The sequence below is a fragment of the Typha latifolia genome, chromosome 3 (genome assembly GCF_019914945.1).
Source record: "Typha latifolia isolate L0001 chromosome 3, TyphaL0001v2, whole genome shotgun sequence".
NCBI classification, from domain to species: domain Eukaryota; kingdom Viridiplantae; phylum Streptophyta; class Magnoliopsida; order Poales; family Typhaceae; genus Typha; species Typha latifolia.
In genome coordinates this window covers 5243472-5271241 of record NC_133088.1, presented here as the reverse complement: position 1 = coordinate 5271241, position 27770 = coordinate 5243472, and the positions used below count along the sequence as shown (strand labels likewise).

Here is a 27770-nt window from a genome sequence, read left to right as displayed (position 1 = left end):
ACGTCGTCTGACTCCACCAGTATAAATCCCAGCACCTTTATTACGTATTCCTGATCGAAGTTTTAGTTTTTTGTTCAGATGCAGTTGTCTAATTTGACGATCAATTCTTCTAGACAGCTCCTAGATCTCAACGTTCTAAGCTGCTGCACAGACTGCGAAAAGTCTCAACCATTGCTGGTCCATATGTGATGTGTTAAGAGTTTATATGGTAGGCCCCAGTCCAGCCGTTCCGATGCTGGCCGGTGTTCACACGGCAACTTTCCAAGCCGATCTCCTTGTCAATTTGCCTTCACGTCGCTATCGCCAATTCATCAAGGGAACAACGGAGTGGGGGGGTTGTTTGACTGACGTCTTTATTAATTTATTCGAACCCGAAGAATTACTGCTATTCCCATCTATTTATTTGCCTCTCCTCCCCACTCTTATCGGATTCGGAAAGAAGAGTGAGAGAGAGAGAGAGAGAGAGAGAGATGGGAAAGATGAAGCGGGAGCTGCTGCCGGCCGAGTGCGTCGACCTGTCGACGGTCAAGTACCAGCCCAAGCATATCGAAGGTCTCTCCTCGTCTTGATATGTTAGTGAGATGATGGGATCTTCGCTGATCTTGATTTGTTTTTTTTTATCCGTCAGCGCCCCACCTGACTGGAATCTCGCTGAAGCTGTTCGTTTGGCTGATGGAGGCACCGGTCGTCGGGCCCGTCGTCACATCCCTTTTGAAGAAGAAGAATGGATTGAATCAGGTCTTGCTTTTACGATTCAAGAATTGATACTTTTTGGTTTCTTCTTCTTCTTTTTTTTCTCTTGCCTTGGATCTCTTTTCTCCTTTAGCAGATTCTGCAGCATACGGTTATTCCGGAAAAGCCAATGTACCGCCCCGAATACCCGCCTCAAGGTACCGTTTTTCTAGCAATTCCTTTTGAGTCTTCTTCCTAAATTGGGTTAACTTAGCTGGTCAGCGTAAGTAGTCAGCGTAATATTGATAATGGTTGTTGCTGGTGTATCTAACAACATGGAATGTAAATTTCAGAGGAAGAGCCAGGAGTAATTGAAGTAAATGAAGAGAGAGACCCTGTAGATCGCCTTGAGATGGCTGTAGAGTGCCTACCTCCTTATGATCCCTCTCTACATTGGAATCAGGACTCTCCTCCATTTCTTTACTGGACAATCCGTGACTATGCACACGCTTATCGGTCTAAGATCACCACCCCATCAATTGTAAGATACCAGAGTTTTCTGAGATTTTGACTCTTTTATTGATGTATGGCTATGGATGAGAAGGGACTTAATTTGGAGAGTCTAGATTGTAGAGCATATTTTATCAGCTGTGGAAGAATGGAATAATAAGAAGCCTCCCATGCCAATGCTGATTACTTTTAGCAAAGATGAAGTAAGAAAGCAGGCTGAAGCTTCCACAAAAAGGTTTCAGGAAGGTATGGAAAGGAGAAAAAGTTAATTTACATTATAATCTTACATTTATTGTCCATGATTTTGAAGTCATTATTTTTACTATTTTAGTCATCTTCTGCATTCACAGGAAAGCCGTTATCCATCTTGGATGGAATTTTTATTGCCGTTAAGGATGATATAGATTGCCATCCTTATCCAACAAAAGGTAGGACAATGCAATTTTTGTACACTTTCCTTCTAGATGATTTTGGCATTTATGTGTATTAAATGTCAAAATGCTGTGATTTCAGGTGCGACTGCATGGCTCGATGGAATCAGTGGTGTGGAGGAGGATGCAGTTTGTGTAGCTAGATTGCGCAGATGTGGAGTGATTCTTGTTGGGAAAGCAAATATGCATGAACTAGGACTTGGGACAACTGGAAACAATCCAACTTACGGGTATGACGATTGCAATCTTTGTTCTAGAAATGTAATGATATATAACATTTCTCTGTTAACATTCTCATACTCAAATGTGGTCCAAACGCTCTTGCTCTTGCTCTTGCTCTTGCTCTTGCTAGTTTTATAAGAATAAGAGAGGATCTCTTATGCAAATTATGAGAACTTGCCCACTTGGGTTACTGTTGGAACTAGGAAGTGAAAGTTGACTTGTGGATGTCCCAAAAATAACCAGATTTCTCTAATTATTTGATAGTGTCACAAATGTTAGTGACTAATAAAATAAGATACCTGCACATTATAGTTTCATGAATTCTTTCTAGCACATAACTTCGCAATAGAAATCCACTGATAAGAGATGTCATCAAAATTTGAAAGAGGCTATGGTTCACTTTGTCTCTCCAGTACTGCAAAGAGTATCGGTTTGCAAGGCCAAATCAACCAATTCTTCCATTTCAAGGCATGATTATTTATGTCCCTAATAAGAAAAAGACAAACCAATCACAATGCTAAATCAATCAGTATTTTTGTAAATATCATTTTATAGGACACTGAAGATGCACGTAAGCTAGATACGGTTACATATTAAGAGTAATGGATTGCCATGTCAGTAAACATGTTCGGGATTGGTTGACATATATTGCCCCATGCCGACCAATGCTAGCCTATGCTCATGGCCATGCAACTCCCCATGCCACCTGAAAGGAAATTCTTCGTTTGAGATGTTGATATCGTTCAAAACTCTTATTTAATTCTTTTTGGTCCAAAATCGGTAACTTTTATCAAATCTCTTTTAAACATATTCAATGAATGATTCAAATTTTTATCATTGGTTATTTTAATGATCTTTCAACTTGCTTCTTGTCCCTTAGGCTCATTTTACCATGTAAATTGAGCTTTATGTTGAGCTGTTCCAGCTTTATTTTGATAACGATCTATGCTTCTCCAAGTGCTCATCTCACCCCTGTCCACACTCCTGTCCACTCCCAATTTACCAACCACCCCTTCTCTCTTTCTTTCAAGTGCTAATCCATAGAACTTGAATGTGATTGTTTCTAGCAAGATGTTACTTTCAGTTATATTCTTTAGACTTGCAAACTGTCAATATTTATGGCCTTAATAATTTATATCAACGATGGCCGCGCTAGTAGCGCGTGCCGTGCCACCATCAAGAGGGCACGTGCTAGTCAGTATGGGGTGTGCCGAACGGCACGCCTCAGCACGCTCTGCCGTGCTAGTAGCACACCCTTGCGTGCTAGTGGCACGCCCCTACGTGTTATTGGCACGCATTTATAATATTTTTAATAAATTTTTTAGGATATTTAAAAATATTTTTGGGTTTTCTATATGTCAATCTTTAGTTTTTGGTTTAAATATATATATTAAAAGTTTAAAACCTACATATAATGCTTTATCTTTAGATTATTTTTGTAAATGACCTATTTTAGAAAAAAATCGGAGGTTATTTATATTCCTCGGAAACCTTTGCCCCTATCACCGTTCAATATTTTTTGACCTATTATTGGCCAAACTACCTGAGCACTAGGCCTAATATGAGTAGGATCAGAGGTAGATCTTTGCCTACTAGGCAAGAGGATAACAAGTTACAAATTCTATCTTGGTAGGACATGTATTTTTATTACTATGAAATTAGTAAATAAATTAATAAATGAAAATGAACTAGTTAATGGTAGGGTTACCATTATTCTTAAATATAAAGCAACAGCTAAATATAAATATTATTCAACACATACTATGATTGAAAACATTTATTGAAACTAATATTAATGATTGAAGACTATAATATAATTGAAGACATAATATTAATTGGTAATAGTTTAATAATTAAAGGTAATATATAGTTGAATGTAAAATAACGAGAATGATCAAAGACTTCATTTGCTAGTACAAGAATAACACGAGAATATTGCATTAAATACTGTTGATATTCTTCAAAACCCATTCACTAATAGTATTGCTTATTGTAATGTCTCACATAGTCTTTATACAAATAAAAATTTTATAATTATTCTATGAAATGATATGAATATTGAACATGCATGAAAATGAACGGCACCAAATATGTACAGACATATTATAAGTATATGTAGGTTGTGGATATAAAATATAATAAGGGTGTTCTGGCTTTGGTGGGTGTAATTGATATGATGGTAATTATGATAAATTCATATCATTCTGTGGGTGCACCTCTCCTGATGTTCTGCTACGTACAAACTCAAGTTCTTTGTAAAAAGAATACTTCTCTGAGAAGGTTGTGTAACAAGAATACATGTCTCATCTCCATCATCACCATTACTAGACTAAGTCTCATTATTATCATCATCACTATTGCCATCACTATTATCATCTCTAGTCTCATTATCATCAATTTTATGTAAATCTTCTAAATAATCAACTGATTAATTGATTTAATAATGATTGATGAAAATAAGAAAAATTAAAAAAAGAGCTTTATATGGCATAATGATCGGCACACAGCGGTGCCGGACCGGCACGGCTCGGCATGGCACGTATGACGGTTAGTATGTAGTCGTGCCGATCGGCACGGGTTGACACGACCATCTATGATTTATATTACCAATGTGGAACCATAAATAATCCCTTCTCTTATTAACTATAATGCGTATACCGGGTAATTTCAATTGCTAATGGCTGAATCTTTGTTTCTTGTTTGGTTCTTTTGTCTTTTGAGTCATTAATTCCTATTCCTATTGACTAATTGTGTTTATACTTAAGGTTCCGAAACTCGGCATCGAGATCAGATTGGAATCGGCAGCTAAGAAAAATGATACGTATCAGTTGTATCTATCATCAATATCGGATTAAACTATTTTCTAATTATGTAAAATTCTAAATATTATTTAAAAATACAAGGAAATTTCTGAAAATTTAGAAAAGTAGAAATCAGTCACATGTGAATCCTAAAAACTAAAGAAAAAACTTGCCCAAAACCATAATGAATTATAAACTAAATTTGGTAAATTTCTAATTTTCTATGCTCGTAAATTGTTGCTACAGAAGTGAGGCAAAGAGAGAGAAAGGGAAAGTGTTAAAGAGTGACTGAGAAGAGAGAAGATAAAAAAACACAATAGAGATAAAAACACTCATTTGAGTTCACCAGAGTGCGGAGTAGCTAAAGGGGCTCACCGGATTGGTTACCGGATGAGCTCGGTAAAGTATGAAGTGGAAGGAGAGTGCAAGATAAAAATTAAAAATTTGAAAAGAATGCAGATGGGAACATCAACTACTAATGTCTCATAGAGTCCTAGGTCAGATTCATTTTAGAAAAAAGTTAATTTTGATAGATCCAACCAATTCTAGATGGATACTGGTCACTAGACTGATTTCGATTCGGAATTAGCCGATTTTTGGAACCAAGCTTATACTGAGTCATATTGATCACTTTGGGCTACACCTTTTATTCTTTTCGCTTGCCATTTTAAGGTAGTACTCTTAATTATTTGGAAGCTAATAGAATTGTGGTTTGCCATTTGACTAAGGAGCTAGAGTGCGAGAACACATTGGTCATGTTAATTATCATCAAGTGCTTACATGATCAAAATCTTGAATATCGGGCTAAACCAGGTTGAGATCTGGTTGAAGTCTAGTTAGGAACCAGGAATGAGGCTTTATTAATCAAAGTTGAACCAGATCATGTTTAATCTTACCCAAAGTTGGTTAGTTTCCTGTGTCTCAGACCTGGAAGCTAAGGGGCTCTCAATTGCTACAAACAAGGTTGCAAGTTGGTGGGAGATAAGAGATGAGGGTGTTGAGGAGAGGCTGATCTTAGTTAATGAGAAGATGTGGGTCACAGTGTTCCTGCAGTTTGCTGATATGAGGGAGAGTGAGAGAGAGCTACAGAATTGGACTGAGCTATTCATCTGCTCCGTGGGGGAGGGGAAAACAGGTATATGGGAGACATTAGGGATGGTAGCAATCTTCATCTCCTAACTAAAGAGATGAAGAATGGGGTTAAAGAGATGAGTTTCAGGACTGACTTTTTCTGGTTGGACAAAAGGTCAATGGCTATAATTATTCATGCTTTTGGGCCTGCAAGGTAACTGCAGTGAAGCTTGGGTCATACACCTCATAAATCCAGAAAAATTATGGCTTAGCTTGTTAAACCTTGTACATCTTCCAATGCAAACTCTAGTCTTGATGGTGCAAATCTCAACCAAAGAGCTAGTCTTTGGAGGACCAAAGATGGCAGCTCAATCTTGACAAGATTCATGTAGTCAATTCGATGGAAATAAAGATTTTCATTCACTTTAGAAGTAGATTTTGATTGGAATGCCTTGATACATATCTTCAACTCAAAGCTAGTTCTTAGAAAAATGACACAGAAATGATGGAATCTGACCACCCTTCACACAAACATTGGTGTTTGAAGGTTAATCAAGGAATATATATGTCTGGCACTTTATCAGGTCAATATGTGTTTTATATAGTTAAGGCATGATATGGTTGTATGACAACTGTTAAGTATTGCTGGAGCACTGGTAGTTATTGGCGCATATTAGCATACTATGAAGCTTGTCCAAAAGACCAAAAGTACTCTTATGTTTTCAGGTTTTTAAGTTTATATTAGGTTGAAAGTTGATTAAGAATGTTTTTCTTGAGTACCTGTTAAATTGTCTGCTGTTTTCCCAGTTTTGCTAGTATAACACAACAAGAAGCCATTAGCCATGACTCCCATCTATTTGGAGCCTTGTGTAGTGTGCATTAGGCATCCTTTTCAATAGCATGACGCTAGATAAATCAAGTGTTGAAACAGAATATTCGTGAAAGTATGATTTGAAGTTCATAATTTGGAAGTTTATTCAGAAGGACGATTAAAGTTGTGCACGAAAAATGAGGGGTCTATTTCCACTAACTTAGAGTACTTCTTTATTATATATAGTTTCTTTATTTGCTGTATTTCTGTATGAATATAATATATTATAAGTGTTTTACGGTAATATTACTGGAGTTAGTATGTGATTGATTAAAAGTATTCTCCTAACAACAGCAGTTACTTTTACTTACTGCTCTTTTTTTCCTTTTTCTTTTACCCTTGGATTTTTGAGTTAATGGCCTGATAAAGCAGATTTCAACATATTAACAAGTTGGTTATGAGCATCTGAATGTTATAATATTGTAAATATATGCCCTTTTCAAGGCTTTATTCTTCAATTCACAAAAACACTCCACATGATAGAGTAATTCTTTCCCTTGTTTTTTTGGATATTTGTGCTGTTCAGGACTTACTCTTTCTTATGCGACAGTTGGCCCCCTAGAACAATTTTGTTTGCATTTTTTTTTGTTTGCTGCTTCTGTTCAGATTGTCAAGGGTGTTTCTTCTTAATTGTCTGATTCTGTAACTTCTATCATTATGTCTAACCAGTACGCTCGTACTGTAATTCCTCACATTCAGAACAACAAGAAATCCACATTCAATTGAAAGGTACACTGGTGGATCTTCCTCTGGTCCAGCAGCACTTGTAGCATCTGGCTTATGTTCAGCAGCGATTGGAACAGATGGTGGAGGTTGGTAAACGTGAAATTCCAATTTGACTGTCATCTTTATTTGGAGTTCAATGTTATCATGCTTTTAGTCAAAGGCAGGTTCAGTTAGGATCCCATCTTCGCTTTGTGGTGTTGTGGGTTTGAAGACAACATATGGGCGAACTAACATGAAAGGGTAAAATGCTCTGAAGTTCTTTTTATTCATTGTTTTCTCCAACTGTTTGTCTGTTCATTGTGTTGACGGCATATAAGATCCAGTTCTTATCGCCAATGTTATTCATTGACCATGAGTACCTTCTACCTCACTAGTCACTACAATCATTTTTACAATGTGTTACGAAAAGAGCTAGGCTTCATGTGGCAGAATGTCAGCCAGCTGTGGTCAAATATTTATTATATCCAAAAGGAAAAACAAGCTGGAAGAGTGGGTGTTATTATTATAATAGATTGAATGGCAAATTATTTTGGCCATGATAAGTTGGGAATAAAACTGAGGATAAGATATGAAAAAATATATAATTGTTTAGATCAACAATGGCCGTGCCAAAGACACATGTTGTGCTATGCCACCATTGGCATGCCCTTACGTGCCAGTGGCATGCATTTAACATATTTTTAATAAAAAACTTTAGAATATTTAAAGAAATTTTTGGGTTTTAGGTATGTCAATCTTTGGTTTTTAGTTTCAATAAATGTATTAAAATCTACATTATAATCTTTTATCTTTAGAATATTTTTGTAAATAACCTATTTTATTAAAGATATAACAATAGTTAAATATAAATATTATCAACACATAATATCATTGAATACATTATTCAAAACTTATATTTTGTTGTGTTCACTTCTGGAATAAGGCTAGAATAGACAATATTATTCTAATTTTTTAATATCACAAGAAGAGAGTTGATACTAGTAATAAGTTATTCTAATTTTTAATACTAGAAGAAGAGAGCTAATACTAGTATAAGCTATTCTAATATTTAATTCAATATTAGTAAAAAGAGTAATATTTACATTTAATGTGATATAAAGTTAATATTAAAATATTAAAGAATAATAAAATTGTATTAGGAATTGATGATGTTTTAAATCAAATGACGAAAATACTCTTGAGTATATGTTAAATTAGTGGTAGTAAATAATATTTTTTTAAAATGATATTATTTATTATTACAACTTTGGACTTAACAAACTCTATAAAATGAATTATTTATTATTATTTATAATGCATGCTTCCTTGAATTGTCGGAGGGAAATAATATTTATAAATTTTCCCGCATTATGTAGGTTTGAGGGGGTTATAACCTCATGAGATGACAATACATAATTACTAATCATATTAACTACAATTGCTATATTCTTTCTGCTATCTCTAAAGGCAGGTTCACATATTTAAGTGCGGGATTATAACCTTGTTTGCCTGCGCTGTGGGGTATTACCCCGCATACCTGAATAGAGGGCTATAACCCTGCACTATGTGAGTATGTAGGGTGATAACCCCGCACAAACTCTGCATCTTTCTACATCCTCGTGCAGTGCAGTGTATTACCCTACATACTTGAGTGCGGGGTTATAACCCCACATACTCGCTATAACCCTCGCATACCCACATAATGTGGGATTAAATCTGATAAATTGTTGTTTAGTTACTACACCAGAATAACATATTCCTATTCTACAAGTGAAGGGGGCTTGATCATTAGACACTTCATAATATGATTGAATACTCTATAATATAATTGAACACATAATAGCATTCAACACATAATATTAATCGATAATAATTCAATAATTAAAACTAATATCTAGTTAAACGTAAAATGAAGGGGAAGATCAAAGACTTAATTTGCCGGCATAAGAATTACATAAAAATATTGCGTTAAATATTATTGATAATCTTCAATCATATTGATAATGATTCATTTGTCAGTACAAGAATAACACTAAAGTTATTTGATGATGATTGAAAATAAGAAAAAGTAAAAAAAATGGGCTCTACATCAGCATGGGTCGGCATGCACTCGTGTCAGTCGGTACGGCTATCTTTGGTTCAGACATCACAATTCACAATTAAGACAATATATAATTAATTTTAGTGACTCAAGAGGGAGTAATTCTTCGTCCATAATGGACTACAAGCCTCAACTAAGGCAACAACCCAATTTTTTTTCATAATAAGGCAGAATTGTGATTTGATATTTTTCTAATTTGAACTCGGAGGATTCAATGTACATATCAAACAAGGGAAAGTAGCTACCAGTTCAGGTATCTCGACTGATTATTAGTGAGTTGATTCAAGTTGGAGGCTATATGTGGGAAATAAGACATAAATCTGAATGGCAGATGGATTTGTATATATGGTCAGATAGTTGGCATACAAGTCTTTTCTCAATGGCTATTGCATGATCTGGAAGAATCAGAAGTTACATGTAATGAAGTACCAATTGTAATGGAGGACAGCCTTGGCTAGTTAGAACCAAAACTGCAAAGCGTCACCTAATGGTGGCTCGTGAGTCTTTTTGTATGTGTAATTACCTAGGGAACATCAGGACTTCTCCTTAACGAGAGTCACTATGATCTTGTTACCATGGTTCTAAATAATATTAACCATTCAAATATGAAATAATAACTCAACTCAGAAATTAGTATCTGAAGAAAGAACAAAATAGTTACATGGTATCATCATATAAAACCAATGTTTTAAAAAACGGCTGCGGGTGGCAGGCGGTCACCCCACTGCCAAGCGCCTAGGCGGACGGCGGGTGACAAGGCGGTCTAGCATTTTTAATATAAATAAATAAATAAGTATAGTATATACAGAAATTTTAATAGTGCACTAAACCAAAACACTAAATAACATAATCACATTGGCTAATTGCTTATTAGTGATAACTGAATAACTGAGATATCTATTTACTAACTTTAGTTTATTCACATGAATCACATTTCAAAATCCTCTAATTAGAAATTATATACTTAAATAGCAGGCAATTAGTAATTCCCCCAATTAATAATGCATGACAGTGAAAAAAAATTCCTTTTTTGTAATATTAATTCAATAATTTATAAAGCAATTAACTCCTCTAAATTGGTTAGTTTTATTAAACCCGGTCTACTATAAAACCCGACCCGCTCACTAATAACCGCATCTCGACTTGGCGGGCCGAAGCGCTAACCCCCCAAGTCGGGCCAGGCGGCCCACCTAGCACTATTTAGTGCCTAGGCAGCCTGCCAAGGCGCTTGGCCGCCTTTTGCCGACGCCTTTCAACATGGCGGGGCGGCCGGTGCACCGCCCCGCCATGGCGGCCGCCTTTTCCGCTTTTCAAAATAGTGTATAAAACATATATGATACTCAATATTTCTGGAGTTCCATGAAAGAGTAATAAGGATAGGGCATACTTTTCAGCAAAGACATCAAATATTCCTAAGGAAGTTAAATAATAAAGTAAAAGCAAGACCAATTGCACTTTTGGCATACTTGATTATTAACATCAATGATTACTTGGCAAGCGTGATAAATCAATCTTGAACTCACGCTTCAATCCTGAGGAGGTAGATGTTGTTTGTAAATGGTTACTGTTTGATTCTTTTCCATTGTAATTGTTTGCTGTTTTCCTATATTATTTTCATTTTATTTTTATTTGGGAATGCTCTATCTAAAAGTTATTTACCAATCTTGAGATGGGTTGTAGGTCATTATGTGAATGCGGGACTGTTGAAGTTGCTTCTCCACTTGCAGCCACAGTTGAGGATGCTATGCTAGTGTAAGAAGTTCTGCACACAAAATGATAGTTCAGTGTAACTGATTCCTTAAGTTATTTTCACCGGTCATAACTACTGCCGAACCAAATGTTGATCTTTCTGAATGCAATTTATTTGTCATATTTCTAGGTGTCGGGATGAATGTTTGGGAAACATTTCCTTTTAAAATATTAATCATGTTGATTGTACCTTGATTTTGCAATCTAAACTTCATTAATTGGGTAAAGACAATCTTTGTAGAAATTCTATGTTTTTTTTGGTCTCAAATTGGTGAGTTGTCAGTTTGATATTGTTCATCTATTTTCAGCTATTCAGCACTGGCGGGCTCTTCTCAAGCTGATAAAATCAGCTTGAAGCCGGTAAGATGATTTAGTTTCTTGTTTGACTGCTTAATTAACTTGTTAATATTTTTTCTTAAATCTATCTTAAGTGTTATTTGGCATAGGTTGGTCACATATCCCTAGTGGACAGAAACATCTTCTACATGACTATACTACTCTTTCCCGTTCTGCAAAGTCCTAAAGTGTTGTAGACATAAAGTTGATAAATAAATCAATTATACAACTCGATAGTCCTGTGCAAGTACAGAGAAATTAGCTAAAAGTTAATGAGATAATTGTTCTGTAATAGTTCTGTTTCCAGAGTCACTTACTGCATAAATTGTTCCTAGGATGTGAAACAAATCATTTGTGTGGTAAAGACTGATACTTAACTCAGCATCTGCCTGCGAATATTTACTGGTGGCTAATCCTTAATACACTGAAAGGTGGATCCAAGTTGATTGCCCTTGATGTTTTCCTATCTTAAGTATTTAATATTGGTAGATGGGGAAATTCAAAGGTAAAGTCAAAATTACTAGAATAAGAGAATTCTAAATTTGGAACATTAGAATGTAAAGTGACAAGAGCATCCTTTGCAATGACAAGCTAGTTCCTCACTGTTAAACATTTTGATGTTCATGGACTCCATTATTCTTCTAACATGCATCGCCAAGAGGGATCTCCAAAAGTTTTCTTAGACATAATTCTAGAAGAACAAAAAAATGATAATAATCTATAGTTGGTTGTAGGGTAAAAATAAATATCTTTTGATAACTTATATTCTGCGTAGAGAGAATCTCTAATGTCAGTTTTGCATAACGGTAATCCTAGCCTCCAACATCAGAAGAAACCATAATTAATTAGGGAATCTTTATGATTTCTATCATGAGAACCTCCAAAATGATGTTATTCAATATTCTAAGAGAAATTCATGGGGGATGAAACTAAATGAGTTCTTTCGTTGTGCTCCAAAAGAGGCATATATAGAAGAATCACTTGTTCAGTGTGATAGGTATACTACCTCAAATTAATCTTGAATACCAAGATGTGCGGAAATTTTTGGATGCTGAAGTTCAGAAACAACAGGCCTTCTTTGCTGAACTCAGCTTTGAGTTGGTTATTTTGGTTTTTAGGAGTTGCTAACAAGCAATGCTATATATGACACAGGTTTTTATATCTTGTGAATTTTGATTGGAACTGGGTCCAGATGAGGCAGTACTGCACCAATTTTTTTACTGGAACTGGGTCTCATAATTTAGGGAGCTGGTCTCTTATTTTTTTATTGTAACTGTGAATTTTGATTGGAAGGGAGCTGGTCTCTTAAAAGGGGAAAGCTATTTGCTTAGGGTATCTAATATAGGAATTGCTAGTATTAGCCATTAAGTACTGTGTTATTCCTTGAACAACACGTTGGATTTACTGATTTTTTGTTTTATTATGTTATCACGGAGTTACGTCTTTCTGTTTCTCTTATGCTTTACCTTTGTATTGGGGACATTGACACTCAGTCCCTTTGAACTATCACTCATTTTCACATAGGCCCCCTTAATTTTTATTTACTACATATTGACCCCCTCAACTATTAAAAACCTCCCAAATGCCCCTTTTGTTAATTATCCGTTTAGTTTTCTGTTAATAAAGTGTAATGTGGCTGTCATGTGACCAATTCTATTAATGATTATTACTGTTTATACCATTATTTTGAATAGAAGAAAAGGAGGAAATTTTATGTCCAATATTGTCCTTACCTTCGCATCAAATTTAAATTTGTTGCCTCCTTCCCTCCTCTATAACCTAGCTTGTTGTAGCACCCACACTTCCTCCAAATCCCTCTCCTTTCTCTCCCTCACCTCAAAAATCCTCTCGATAGCCTCTCTACTTCCACACTCCCTCTCTTTCCCCAAAGACAAGATGTCTTGGAATGGGAGTAAAAACAGAGAAGGGATTAGCAGTGCGGCACAATAATCCTTCCTTTTCTCAATCCAATACCCAATTGCACTCATGGGACACCAATTGCATTTGGAGTAGAGGAGAGCAGAGGATAGCAAGGTTCCAAAACTCGATACCGGAATTGGGATCGGGCGTTAGAAAAAACGATATGTATCGGCCATATCAACTGTGTCGATCGTATCGGCCGCCTGTATCTGATCAGACTATTTTTCGTAAGATTCTAAATATTATTTAAAATATAAAAAAATTTCTAAAAAATTATAAAAAATAATAGAAAAAGAAGAAATAAAAATTAGTCATATATGAACTTTAAAAACTAAAGAAAAAACTCATTCAAAATTATAGTGAATTTCGACTTGAATTAGACAAATTTTTATACTCATAAATTATTACTATAGAACAACATGAAGAGAGATATATCTTCACTGTTGTTCTATAGCAGTAAGAAAATAGGAGTTAAAAAGTGGGCGAGAAAAAAAAAAGAGAAAAAAACTCATCTGAGTTCACCAAAGTGTGGACTAGCCAAAGGGGCTCATCGGAACAGCCGCCAAATGAACTCGGTGAAGCGTGAGAGTGAGAGGAGAGTGTGTGTGAGAGATAGAGAGTAAAAACTAAAAATTTTAAAAAAAGTTTTGATGACTCAATTATTAATATCTCCTCGGTTAGATACATTTTAGATTCATTATGAATCTAAAAAAAAATTAAGTTTTTAGTTGATACTGACCAAAAACAATCAACATTGGTCGAAGCCGATCTAATCAATATCAGTTATGGCCGATCACGATCCGGATCAGCCGATCCGACTCAGATCGGCCGATTTTGGGATCCATGGAGGATAGAAGATGATAGTAGAGAATATGAGAGAGAATTAGGGTTGTTTTGAGGAACTATGGCATACAAAGGCAAAGATGTAACGAAAACAAAATGGAAGGTGGCTATTTCTTAAGAATTCTCGCCTATCACTCCCACCTTTTTAAGCTCAGGTAAATTTGTCTTCTCACATTTTCTTGTTATACCATCAAGAGTTTGGAAGGTTTTACATAGTTAAGAGTGTCAATGTGTCATAAAAAATAAATAAAGGGATCTCTATGAAAATAGACAATAGTTCAAGGGGTCTAAATGTAATTATCCCTTTGTATTGTTAGCATGGTTATCTCTTCTGTTTCATCTTTATCACAAAGGAATTCTACTATCTATGCATATTGTCACGAAAATTTGGTTTCTTAGTTTTCTGTTGCTCTTTATCATTGTGATGTATCCACATTTTGCTAATACACAGAAAAGTAATCTCATTTCTGAAATCAAACAGTTGCATTTCTGTGTTTTCAGTGTCTCAATACATAGTTACATCACGTGTGATACGACTTCTTTACTTCTTCTATATGTCAATGCAGCATATTTACCCCTTTAGAAATTTTATTTTCTATAATTTTGCTTTATTTATTTGAAAAAGAGGATATTGATTTGATATTCATATTGCACTTACTTTCCTTTCCTGTTTTCATTACAGTCTCCCCTTTGTTTGCCTGATTTGTCATCCTCCGATAATTTAAACATCTTGCAGAAAGTGAGACTCGGAAAATATTCAGAGGTATGAAATGGTGCATTGTGAATTTTCAGTAATTATCTGTTTAAATTTGTTCTGAAAACTTGTTTTTTGTAGTGGTTCCATGATGTTTCCAACAAGGATATCTCCAACAAATGCGAGGATGCCCTTAATCTGCTTTCCAATACCTTTGGAAGTGAAGTGAGTCAATATCTTTTTATATGTATCCACGGGGATAACTGGATAGGGTCATCAGATTTCCAAAACACACACGAAGCGCACACACACACACATATAAAGACTATAAAGACTATATATATATATACATTCACAGAAGGGTGCATCATAAAGAGTTTATGACAACTGTTAATTTAGGAATTGATGTTTTAATCTTAAGCCTTCACAACTGGATGCCATCTGCAAGGTTTGAATTGCTGCATGATAAAAGAAATTTTTTGAGTCCTGCTGGTGCATAAAACACTGGAAATTAAACCTTTTTTTATATTATAGTGGTTTTGGAGATTTTAACCATTGTGCATGCAAAGTAGGGAATCATGTAAAAATGAAAGGATTGAGATATTCATTATACGACCTCTAATTTTTTAGTTCAATATATATACATCCTCTGTACTATATCCACAAGATATGCCCCTCTCTACACTTGTGTCTAATATTCATATATATGTATCCATGTTTACAACATTTTTTCAGTCAGACTTAATAACCTTTTACTAAATTAAAAGTTATTGCTTTTTCTTATAAAGGGAAGCTCTATATAGATAACAATATTTCAATTAAAATGTGATTAATTTCAAGCAAACTTGATCCAGTTTTATTCTCATACTTCCATAATTATTTAACTCCGCCTGTGCACATTTAGTTTGATATTACAGCCGGTCCCAAGCCCGAGTAGGGTAGGAGGGGTGGTTAGGTTGCTTGACAGCCAGCATAAAGCTTTCGTCAAGAAAACTATGAAAATGAACCCTAATCTTAAGTTCTTAATTGTGAACTTTTGATTAGAAGACCATCCGTATAATCTTTACACTTGATTTATAACTTAAATGTATTTATACTTGTAATTTCTGTCTAACCTGCTCTGTTTTGTTTGCTTTTAAGATAATGGAGATAATATTGCCAGATCTGGAGGAAATGCAAGTTGCTCACGTTGTTTCAATTGGTTCTGAGTCCCTTTGTGATCTAAACCCTGATTATAAGGATGGGTACTGGAACTTATCTCATGAGTCAATTTTCTGAATTTTATAGCTATTAAGTTTCCAGTTTTCTGATGCAGACTATAATAGATTGGCAATGTATTCTTTCTAAAAATTGAATCAATAACTTGGACTTGCTGCTCTGAGTGATTGATGCTGATTATTTGTATGACTAGAAGTTGTGGTCTCCTTTTTGGTCAAGAATAACTGATCAGTGTGAAGAATTTCATTTTCTTTGTTTTCTAGGAACTGTTCTGATTTGACACTTGATACACGAACTAGTTTGGCGCTCTTCAAATCATTTTCTGCAACTGATTATGTTGCCTCCCAACGCCTTAGGTGAGTAAATCCAATTTCATGAACTATCTTGTAAATGAAGTTTATCTTATTTGGCGCAAAAACTACATTAGCTGCCACAGGGATGTAATAATCCTATAACCAGGCGAAAAGCTGGACATACAGAGTTGTACAAGTACATATTTTCTTGTATTCAGTCTACTAGCATTTTGGAATTTTTGTTCTACTAAACCTCATCTTAAGCAACTATAAAGTCACAAGTTATGATTTAACATAATTGAACCTTCGTGATATACTAGTCTTACTCATAGTTTACTAGCCCAGTTACTTGCTCATCTCTAAGATGAAACACCAAATTCATTATGGTCAACATTTTAGCACGCTTCTATTAGTGAGGGATTGTCCATAAAGCATAACTTGAAGCTGACAATACTCGGTCTTTTCCCATAGTTTGGTTTGTATTTTATCTTATTACTGCATTCTACCTTGTAAGAGAAGTATTTGTGAGCATTTTTCTGTTCTGATGAACAAGTAGACATTTCAAATAATAGTCACAGCTTCCTGCTGTTACTGATAATTGCTGATTTCAGCATATGGGGACATGCCTCGTGTCCCTTTTTAATATCTTATTCAGAGTTTTTGATTTGTATGTGTTGATTACAACTATAGTAGAATTACTACATATTTACTCATAAGAGATGTTTACTTTGCCTGACAGGAGAAGGATAATGTACTATCACATGGAAGCTTTTAAGAAGGTCGATATCATAGTAACACCTACAACAGGGTAACTTCTCTGCTGATGATCATGTGATATCTTAATTATACCAATATATGTATATGTATACATATGCACATTTGTATATACATACATATAGGTAATACATATTTCTTATATATCTAACAAAACTTCACATTTGTTGTTTTAACAAGATATTACTCTTTTCTAGCCTTTCATAGTGTATTTACAAACATGTATGTACAAACACACACACACACACACACACACACACACACATCAGTGTATCTACAAACATGTGCACCTCAAAATATTATATAGTTGAAGTTCCAATAGTTATTTATTTATTTTGGAGCAATGAGCATGTTTACTAACAAGCCAACAAGTTGCAGTAGCTATGGTCATTCAACTCATGGTTCCTAGTTTTGGCTGATCCCGAGTGGGATCAGCTGAAACAGATCGGGCCGAAACTAATCTATTGATTGGTTTCGGTCAAGTATCGGCCAGATCGGCAGATACCCAATTCATTTCGGGTCGCGCCCGAGACGAGCATGGGTAAGAGAGAAAGAAAGGGGAAAGAGAGAGAGAAAGAGAGGGAGCAAGAGAGGGAAAAGAGAGAGAGGGAAAGAGAGAAAGATAGAGATGGAGCAAGAGAGGGGGAAAGATAGAGAGAGGGAGAAAGAGATAGAGTTTGTGGGTTGCAACAGTAAAAGGGAGAGGGAAGAAGGGAGAGAGGGGAAGAGGAGAGAGAGAGATAGAGAGAAAATAAAAATTAAAAAACTATGTTAAAGAGGGAAAGAGGTGGCAGTCGGTGAGGGAGAGGGAGAGTTTTTAAGAGAGAGTTAGTAGCAGAGAGAGTTAATTAGGGAGAGAGTTTGATGAGAGAGAGTTAGTGAGAGAGAGAGTTTGATAAAAAAGAGAATTAGTGGAGAGAAGGTAAATTTTTTTTTAATTTATGTGGGAGAGAGAGAGTGTGAGTGGTAAAAAGGGGAGGAAATAGAAATTGAGAAAATAATATTTATTTTTTAGTTTTTAGACTTTATATATGAATAATTTATATTTATATCTTATTGTTATTTTTCTAAAAAATTAAGAATTTTTCTGTATTTTAAAAATTATTTTAAAATACAGGTCGATACGGACGGCCTACGTATCGGTTTTTCAGACGGCCGATCCTGATCCCGCTTCCGATACTTGGAACCTTGATTTAACTTGATAACAATGCCTAAAATGACAAGGTTAGCACAGAAAATTCAATGAGAAAAGAATGATTATATGAAACTTTTCACCAATCTGATATATACCTGTCATCTGTTATCTCTTGACTCTTTTCTTTTACTTTTCTTTTTCTTTATCTTTTTTGTATTGCTTTCTCCAGATCAAATGATAGTGCAGTGAACATACACATATCAATCTCTTATTTCTTTTTTGTTTTTTACTTAATCTAACAATGTTATTGTTTCCTTGTGAAATGATCAGTACTTTTTGAAGGAGAAATCAAAATTGTGAATATCTTTCTTGCCATAGTAAAAAAGTATATCCTTTTTTTTTAAGTATGGTTAGAAGGTCCACAAACTTCACGAGAGAAGTATGAGAGTTAATAAAGAAATGAAGATACAATTAATGATTAGCTAGCTACCCTAGCTTATTCACAAGCATAAGAAAACTTATATACCATTGGAGATCAGATATGTCCAGTAACTTTAGTTGAGTAACATCCATGGTTTTCATTTGTTTAACTATAAATTTAAACATTGTTTTGGTAAAGCTAATCTACCTTTTTTTCTTGACTATCATCTTTTTTCATTGGCAGCATTACTGCACCAAAAATACCTCCAGGTGCTCTCAAATATGGAGAGTCCAATTATGAGGTGTCAAGTGAGTTTAGTGTCTCATAACTTTTCTGCTTTATATAGTTATATGCTAATGAAGTACTTCGTGATCCAGTTTTGTTAAATCCATATACGTTGGATAGTTTTCTTTTCAGGCATGTAAGTCAGTATGATCTTGCAATGTGCTTGAAATAAAAATCAGTATTAGTAGGGAAATAGATTTTATTAGTTTCATTTTCATCTGTAATGCTTTCCTTTGTATAGACAGATGAGAGCTTCCTATAATATGTTAGTTGCTCTGTTCCTCTGCCACGTTATACATGATGTTATCCCACACATTCCATGAGGTCTTTATTGTATATGCTTTAGTGATTTCAAATACTGGATCAGTATTCTAGTAGTCTAGAACTCTAGATAGTTTAATGCAGTTAATCGAGAGATGAGATTGGGAAAGCTTCAGGAATAAGCAGTATAACTGAAAATTTTCTTGACGTGTAGGAATGTTGGACACCTTGAAATTGGGGACATTTCAAGATGCCTAGCTATTTGGATTCATCAAATTCATATTATACCATTGGTGTAGGCCTGTGCATAAATATAGGATTGAAACTATTTGAATTAACGGAATAACAAAATAGCTACTTTCCATTGTTCAACGAGGTCCAGGCCTGCTTGTCATCGAATTTTTTATCCACAAGTTCATCTGAGGTCATGAGCAATGATTTTTCCCATTGACAGTCCACTCTCTTAATCATTAAAGATCGAAGGATGGCTAGAATGCTAGATATCTCAATGAATTTGGTATAGAATTTCTAGTTATCTTTATAGTGATAACAGCAATCTTCCTCTTTTCCCTCCCAAGCCAGGTGGATATTTAGGTGTTTCCTTTCTCGTTTCTTTCTTCTTGCCACTTGTTGCTGTTCTTATCACCTAATATATTAGGTCTCTTTCTGAAATCCTAATTTGATCCAAAAATATGATCAACAGAAATGCTCCTATTTAGCTAGCCAAACTGTTCAGATCTTGGAAGCACACCAGTATAAACATCTTAGGTCTTTGCCAAAGCTTCTTGCTCTTACAATGAATTCTTCTAGTTCCAATCACACGGAACAGTAAGGAACTATTTTGTCCTTTTCTTTATGCAGCTTCCTATTTTCAGAAATCTCATGAACCATCTCTGGAATTTTCCAAGTCAATTTCTTCCTGATATAGCATGAAGACTGAAGAGTATTATCAAAGTGATCCTTATAAAATTTAGATATTTTAAAATACACCTATGTGAACTTTTGTGTAAACATTACTAATGTCAGTTTAACATCTAATGAACTAGTGCCAAGTTCTTAGAAGGTCTACCAGTGGAAAATAATGATACAATCCTACCACATGGGTCAAGTCAGTTGAGTCGAGTCGAATTTAGTTAGTCGAATTTGTTTATTGCTTTCAATTTCAAATAAAGCGGATGTAATCCCAATAGGGCGAATCGGATCCGACCCGCTATGACTCTACTTTTATAAATATGAGCGGTCATAGGTTAGTTATCATTGTGAAATGAAAATTGGTTCTAGCTATTTTTTATTTATGCATTTACCATTTTATCAAAGCCAATAGATTGCATTTATTTTCTTAGAAGTGGATTTTAACTTTAGAACTTCTCCAAGCTCCGTACACCAGCCACCACCTTCCTCCACGAGCTATCCTACTTTACAGCCGTCCCCCAACATCCTTGGAGCCACTCTCCGATGGCCGCTACAATATTGGATATTTAAAAATATGTCCAGTTTCGACCTTTCTTTACTATTTCAATTTTAACTTTTTACTTCGACCTTGCAATCAAGTGAACTGGAGCCAAAAGATTCCTAACTCACTAAGCTATCACCAATAAAAATATCATAATTTTCTACGAGCAGATCAGTTCAAATCTAGTTCATATCAAATAATGAAAGCATACTATTGATAAATTTGTTGAAAGAATTCTCCTATGAGTAATGAAAAAATGTATATTCTCCATCATCTCAAGATAATGCAGATTGAACTATGGAAGTTCTGTTTTAAATATTGTTCCAATACTAAGGTGAATCCACAAGGTTTCAGTACAAAGAATCAAACAAATTTTCAGGTTAACGGATTATTCTACATGTTCGTGATACATTTCTTTTATTGCAGGTTATCTCATGCGATTTATAATAGCAGGAAACCTTCTTGGTCTCCCAGCTATATCTGTTCCTGTGAGTAAAGAATGTATTTCTACAGACAATTTTGCTTTCACTGACTTCATTGTGCTCTGTGATTTATTTGTATCCTCCATTGAAGATAAAGATGAATCTTTATTATGTAGAGCAGTTCCACAATTATCCTGTTATCGGATGGATATAGAGTACATGTAAAGCTGAAGAGAAAACAAATAATCTATATGCTAGAAAATTCATGTCTTTTATAGCAAATACATGAGAAATATCTCAGAGAATTTGAATAAATGCTATGAAGAAACCAAATAGTATGAAATTAAGATACCTTTAGAAGCTGCCTTGTCTTGTGCTTTAGTTAGATCATCAAGAAAAAAAAATCAAAAACCATCCAGTAGTATTTTCTTTATTCACCGAATCTTATGAGTAAATACAATTAGTAGAAAAAGAAAATTAGGATAATTACTTATCCGAGCTTAAATATATGCTATTCATAAACCTGAAATTGAGAAATTGTAGTAGTGTTTAAGGCTTAAGCCTTTATAGAATTGTTAACAAGCCTCTCCCATAGTCAAAATATAATGCTATACAGTCTACTTGTGCATGTGAATTACATAAACAAAACTCCATGTTCATGTTAGCCTGTTTTTTTATCCAGATTGGTCATGATAATGAAGGACTTCCAATAGGCTTGCAGCTGATAGGCCGTCCATGGGGTGAGGCTACCTTGCTGAGGGTTGCTTCTGCAGTGGAGGTATTATTTGCTCTAACAAATTCTAAATATATTTTGTATTTTTACTAATTTATCTACTGGCTAAATAAACTATAATAGAAGCTTGTGACTTTGTGTTTTCCTTTGCCTTTACATGAAAGCAAATAGAAAAACCTGAATAAGATTCTCTCATTCACTTGGAATAAAGCCAATATTAGTATAGTTATTTTAATTTTTTATACTTACATAAGAGAGCTTATACTAGTATAAACTATTATAGTATTTAGTTGTATTCTAATATAGTGTGTAATAATTACACTTGATGTGGCGTAAAATTGAAAAAATAGTTTGACAAATGACTATCATATCTTTTATAATGAATGAATGAGGAGAAGATAGAGAAGAGAAAGAGGAAAGAGAATGAGTGACTGAAATAATACTTGATTGAAGTGATGTTTTTTTCAAAGGTAAAATAGTAATTAGTAAATATAAAAATATTAGATAGAAATGAAGAGGGAAGAGTAGGTATTATTATACTAGTATAGACCTAAGTGATTGTTTACTTGCTATACCAGTATATAGAGGTTAGAATAAGCTTATTCTTATTCCACAAGTGAATTAGTGTTTTATAATATTCACCTAGTGCCTAATGCCTTCTAATTCAAATCTGGAGAGGCAAAAAATGAGTGGCACTATCATAATTACTAATGAATATATTTTTTATAACCTAAACCTACTTGGCGCATGAGGGTCATCTCATTTCATCTAGCCCTCTCACCTAGGCCCAACCCAACTATTAGGCCATCTAGGTGAATGGATAGTCGCCTAGGGCTTAATTCTATGAAACTTAGAGCCATTAGATTTAGGGTGCCCAAATTTGTCAAGTTGAGACCCTTTTTTTTAGCTTGGTCAACTATTCATTGTATGCATATAGATAACTGTTATGCTCGTGGGCCCAAAGACCAAAAGGCCCGGATGTAGTACTACTTGCTTGTTGGAAGAAAACAAAAACTAATTGACTGAAGTAAAGCTATGAACCTTGGCTAACCTCTATAAAAATGAGAATCTTACCATCTACACGACAGATAACTAATAACAAATTAATATATATATTATTATGTATATATAAATATGTTTGTTCATCAATACCTTAATCAACGATGGCCATGCCAGTAGCACGTGTCATGCCGTGCCACCATCGGCACGGGTTGTGCCGAGCGAGCGGCACACATCGACACGCCTTTACGTGTCACTGGCACGCATTTATAATATTTTTAATAAACTTTTTAGAATATTTAAAGATATTTTTGGTGTTCGATATGTCAATTTTTGGTTTTTGATTTATATATATATATTAAAAATTTAAAACCTACATTATAATGTTTTGTCTTTAGATTATTTTTGTAAATGACATATTTTATTAAGGATAAAGCAAGAGTTAAATATAAATATCATTCAACACATACTATAATTGAAGACATTCATTAAAACTAGTATTAATGATTGAACACTCAATATAATTGAACACATAATATTAATTAATAATAGTTTAATAATTAAAAATTAATATCCAGTTGAATGTAAAATAGCGAGGAGGATCAAAGACTTTGCTGGCACAAGAATAACACGAGAATGTTGCATTAAATACTATCGGTATTCTTCAAAACTCATTCACTAATAGTATTGCTCATTGTATTGCTTCACATAGTTTTCATATAAATAAGAATTTTATAATTCTCCTATGATATGATACGAATATTAAATATGCATAGAAATAAAGGTCACCAGAATAGGCACAGGTACAAACACAGACACCATAAGCATATGCAAACTGTGAATATAGAATATAATAATTGTGTTCTGGCTCTGATAGGTGTGTTTGATATGATAGTAATTATGATGAACTTATATCATTTTGTGGGTGCATCTCTCCTGATGTCCTGCTACCTACAGGCTCAAGTCCTTTATAAAAGAATACCTCTCTAAGAAGGTTGTGTAATAGGGACGTATGTCTCATCTATATCATCATTATCACTAGACTAAGTCTCGTTAATATCACCATCACCATCATCATTATCATCAGTTTTAATTAAGCCTTCTAAATGATCAATTGATCAGTTAATATGATAATGATTAATGAAAATAAGAAAAATTTTAAAAAAATTTGCTCCACATGGCACAATGACCAGGATGTAGCCGTGCCGGACAGCACACATGCCGATCAGCACGGTCGGCACGGGGGTGTGCCACTTGCACACGCCATGCCAAGTGCCAAGTGCCGTGCTATTATCGGCATGGCAAGTGCCGGTCAGCATAGGGTGTGCTGACTCGCACGGCCATCCATGATCTTGATATAATATATATTAAATATTATTTTATGTTTTAGTTTTCAAAAGGGCCCTGTTAGTTAAATATGCCTATTAGTGTTGAGAGAGCCTTGCTCTCACCTTTACTGGACAACTATCTTCCCTCCCTTGATCTCTTTGTCTCCATCAGCATCTTAGACATTCTTTCTCAACCATACCAACCACCTGGATACTTCCATAGCACCCCTTTGTCCAGTGTTGGGGTGGACTACGGTGACTATAGGCATGCTTGCACAAGTCAAACAGGAGAATTCATGGAGGTGACAAAAGGGCACTCCTAGCTGCCTCTAGTAACTCTAGCCACCTAAACAAACCATCTTCTCTATTTAAGTACGAACGAGTGTAATGGTACGATCACCATTGTGCACTTTTCAGTGCATTACAGTACATTAGTAGAGCAAAATTTCTATTAGATAGTTGTCGCGGTTGCTGAATAGTGTAAATAAATGAGCCAACAGGTAAGAGGATATCAGCTATTCTTCTGAAATCCTACAGAGACCGCCCTCTATCTTTGTATTTTTTTATACTAGTACATATTTGACACCATAAGACTATAGGACTTTCTCTTTGCCTTTATTTGTAGTTTCCTTTGGTTTCATAACATTTCATAGATCAGTTTTAAATATCCACTAAACAAAAAAAATGCCAATAAGATAAAGTTACATTTAACGTCTCTCTAATCTATCTTACTACAATATGAGTGGATGTTTCTAATTAATTAGTGAAACATCAACACAAAAGCATTATTAATAAGCTTGAAACAAAATGCTATATTATGTAAAATAATATTAACCTTAATTAAGATTTGCAAGCGGCTACTTGAGTATAAAGAGAATGCTGGGTTAGTTGGACTGGCTATCTCATAAACATAAGGTAGATAAATTGAATGCAGGAATCCTTTGAATAATTTGAGTTTTATTTGGTCCACATATTGCCACTATCTAGACAACTTTCCTCAACAAGTTATTATGTCTTTTATCAAATAAATATTGATGAATTCAATTTGGATTAGGACTATTGGAAAATTTTACATTTTTTGTTCCTATTATTATAATATTTTTATCTGCAGGTCCTATTCTCTTAAGAGATTTTCTAACAAACATGAAAGATAACCTAGAATATCGGAATTTATGTAGAATAAGATGGAAAGTTCACTAAAACTATTAAGAAATTTTTTGCAATTATATACTACCTTTTCACCAACAAGAGCTCATTTTATAATAGAGGACCATATGTCGAATATCAGTATCTTGACAAGTCGAAAACATAAACTGGATCAGAATGCATTGTAGAATATTATTCATGATGCTGATTCAATAAGTCTACTTGGGGACATTCATTAAGGTGCTGTGGTGCCGGCTACAGTGTGGTCAAAAATGTTTATAGGTAAAAAGTGCTACCTCAGCTGAAACAGCTCACAGTTATCTTCGAATATAATCAATAATTCATATCCTTCCGCTATGATCATATTGAAATATGAAGTGTTTCTTTATTGACATATAGTAATTAAAATTAAGTTCTTTAAATGGAACTGCCAATAGGTATTGTTACATACTTGGATATCCATCTTACACCAATGCTGTGTCCGATACTTTGCTCCATGAGTTCTATGTATTCATATACAAGAGTGGCATGAACTGCAACAGATACTCTTGACTCTTGAGCCACTCAACTAGTTGGAGCTCACTTGCGGTATAAACGAGCTGAGCTTGAGATCTACTTGAATTGGTTTGCTTATATGGTTCTTGATAAATAGATATCCTTAGAAACTTAAGAGTTTAAAGCATAAAAACCACTTATGCCTAACAGTTTAAGTTATTAGAACAACTGGTAAGATGACATAGTATCAGAGTAGAAGTTCGAGTTCAAATCCTATCAAGCTCATCTGTTATTTAAAAATATAAAAACCTCTACTCATTTAGATCAAATCTATTTTTTGAGTCTATCAAAATATCTAAGTCTAGAAATGAGGAATATTAGAACATAAAACATAAAAATCACTATTCTCTGACAGCCAGTTGATAAAGATAACAATTTGATTACATATAACAGACATATATTTATTGACCAGTTGTTAGCTCAAATGGTTGTGATATATTTCACTACTAGTTCTTGGTGGTTCAAACACCTGTAGCTAGACTAGTGAATCATTCTTTTTCTTTTTGATACTGAGGCAGCTCCTATGTCCTAACTGAGCTTGGGTTTGCCTTTATAAGTTCATCTCATGCTCAAGTTGAGCCCAGGTCGGTTCTAACAAATTCATGCTAATCGTAGCTTAGCTCTGCTCATTTACACCCATACTTTGATGGGACATTCTAAAAGCTTTCTACATCTAAGGACAGCACTTCAACAACAATTGATAATGGATTTGTTCTAAGCAGGAGAAAATATGATTACATGCGATAATTACTAAATATAGATACTTGTTCAGAAGAACAAAAGAGTAAAAATTGTGTTACAAGCATGATTAAAGAAATTAATAGTGAAAGAAAATGAAAAAAAAAAGATTTAGAATATACATAAAAAATTAATCACATAATCTGAGTTTAAATGCAGATTATCATCAAGGTAAATAGACATGATCTTAAGGCTTATTTTTTAAATGAACATCCTGATACATCCATGTCCACTAGCTTGCTATATATAGTATAAATATATAATGTCCATATGAATCAACGTTTGGATAATCAATGTAGATAAGTATCCAATCTGCCCATTATTGGATTTGTGCTCCTTCATAGAAAGACAACGATCTAGTTCATGTTATTTTATATTTGGAAATAAATGTTACCGCAGGAGTATTTGTCCACATAGTGTAATTATGAAAAAGATAGAAATCTAACAGCCTATATTAAACTTGAATACTTGTTGTGGATCTTTGTACCCATCTTGAGACTTCAGTATCACACTTTCAATTCCCATGGACATGGATTATTTGGTCAATACATTACGTAGCTTCGATTGCTTAAAGTGGCATGGCTTACAGTGACTTGTTTTATTATTCTTTTAGGAACTCCTTTTAAAATCTAGGAGGCGGCCTGCAACATTTTACGATATTCTCAAGGGCATATGATCATGTGGAAATAAAGTTTTAGTTATTCAGAGGAAACCACTGACGAAGTCCAGGCCGTTCGCATTGTCCGCAGTCACAGAAATTGTATCGACAATTCCAGTTGATTTCTCGTTGGCATTAGTAAAAATTAGTTATTGGACATATAGCAGACTGGAATTCCTGTTCTATTGCAGATCACACCTTGTGAAATTTTATTGCTAATTAATTTTTTGACGAAAAATATGAACAACAGCTATAAGCTTGGTGCGAGTTTACATGAACTATCTGATTGTCTAAAATATTTATCCTTCTTTCAGTTGATGTCTCAATTATATATATCAGGATAACTTAATGGTTCTTTGGCACAATTTAGTTTTTCCTAGTAAGCAAACTTATGATCAGACAGTAGCTGTAACCATTCTAACCGA

The 27770-nt window shown here is 34.5% G+C and overlaps 1 protein-coding gene across 2 annotated transcripts; it reads left to right on the top strand.

Annotated features, from left to right (window-relative positions):
- Positions 1-52: 52 nt before the first annotated feature.
- LOC140783637 (fatty acid amide hydrolase) lies at positions 53-27658 on the top strand. 2 transcript variants are annotated; one of them, XM_073130580.1, is made up of 20 exons: positions 53-552; positions 629-738; positions 830-890; positions 1026-1213; positions 1299-1428; positions 1533-1610; positions 1696-1843; positions 7278-7390; positions 7469-7544; positions 11065-11136; positions 11442-11493; positions 14915-14995; positions 15068-15151; positions 16067-16170; positions 16408-16500; positions 17177-17245; positions 19011-19075; positions 21193-21254; positions 21871-21966; positions 27301-27658. In XM_073130580.1, exons 1-20 carry the CDS (start codon positions 471-473, stop codon positions 27361-27363), a joined length of 1827 nt encoding a protein of 608 aa, XP_072986681.1. In that variant the 5' UTR covers positions 53-470; the 3' UTR covers positions 27364-27658. The 2 variants fall into 2 exon arrangements, 1 of the variants encoding a protein (XP_072986681.1); XR_012108162.1 differs by lacking the exons at positions 21871-21966; positions 27301-27658 and adding an exon at positions 18329-18435 and having other exon boundaries at positions 21193-21260.
- Positions 27659-27770: the final 112 nt, after the last annotated feature.

Coding starts and splice junctions, on each gene's coding strand:
- LOC140783637 (XM_073130580.1), top strand. CDS start 471: ATGGGAAAGATGAAGCGGGAGCTGCTGCCGGCCGAGTGCGTCGACCTG. Junction 739..829: donor AGAAGAATGGATTGAATCAG/GTCTTGCTTTTA, acceptor CTCCTTTAGCAG/ATTCTGCAGCATACGGTTAT. Junction 891..1,025: donor CCCCGAATACCCGCCTCAAG/GTACCGTTTTTC, acceptor TGTAAATTTCAG/AGGAAGAGCCAGGAGTAATT.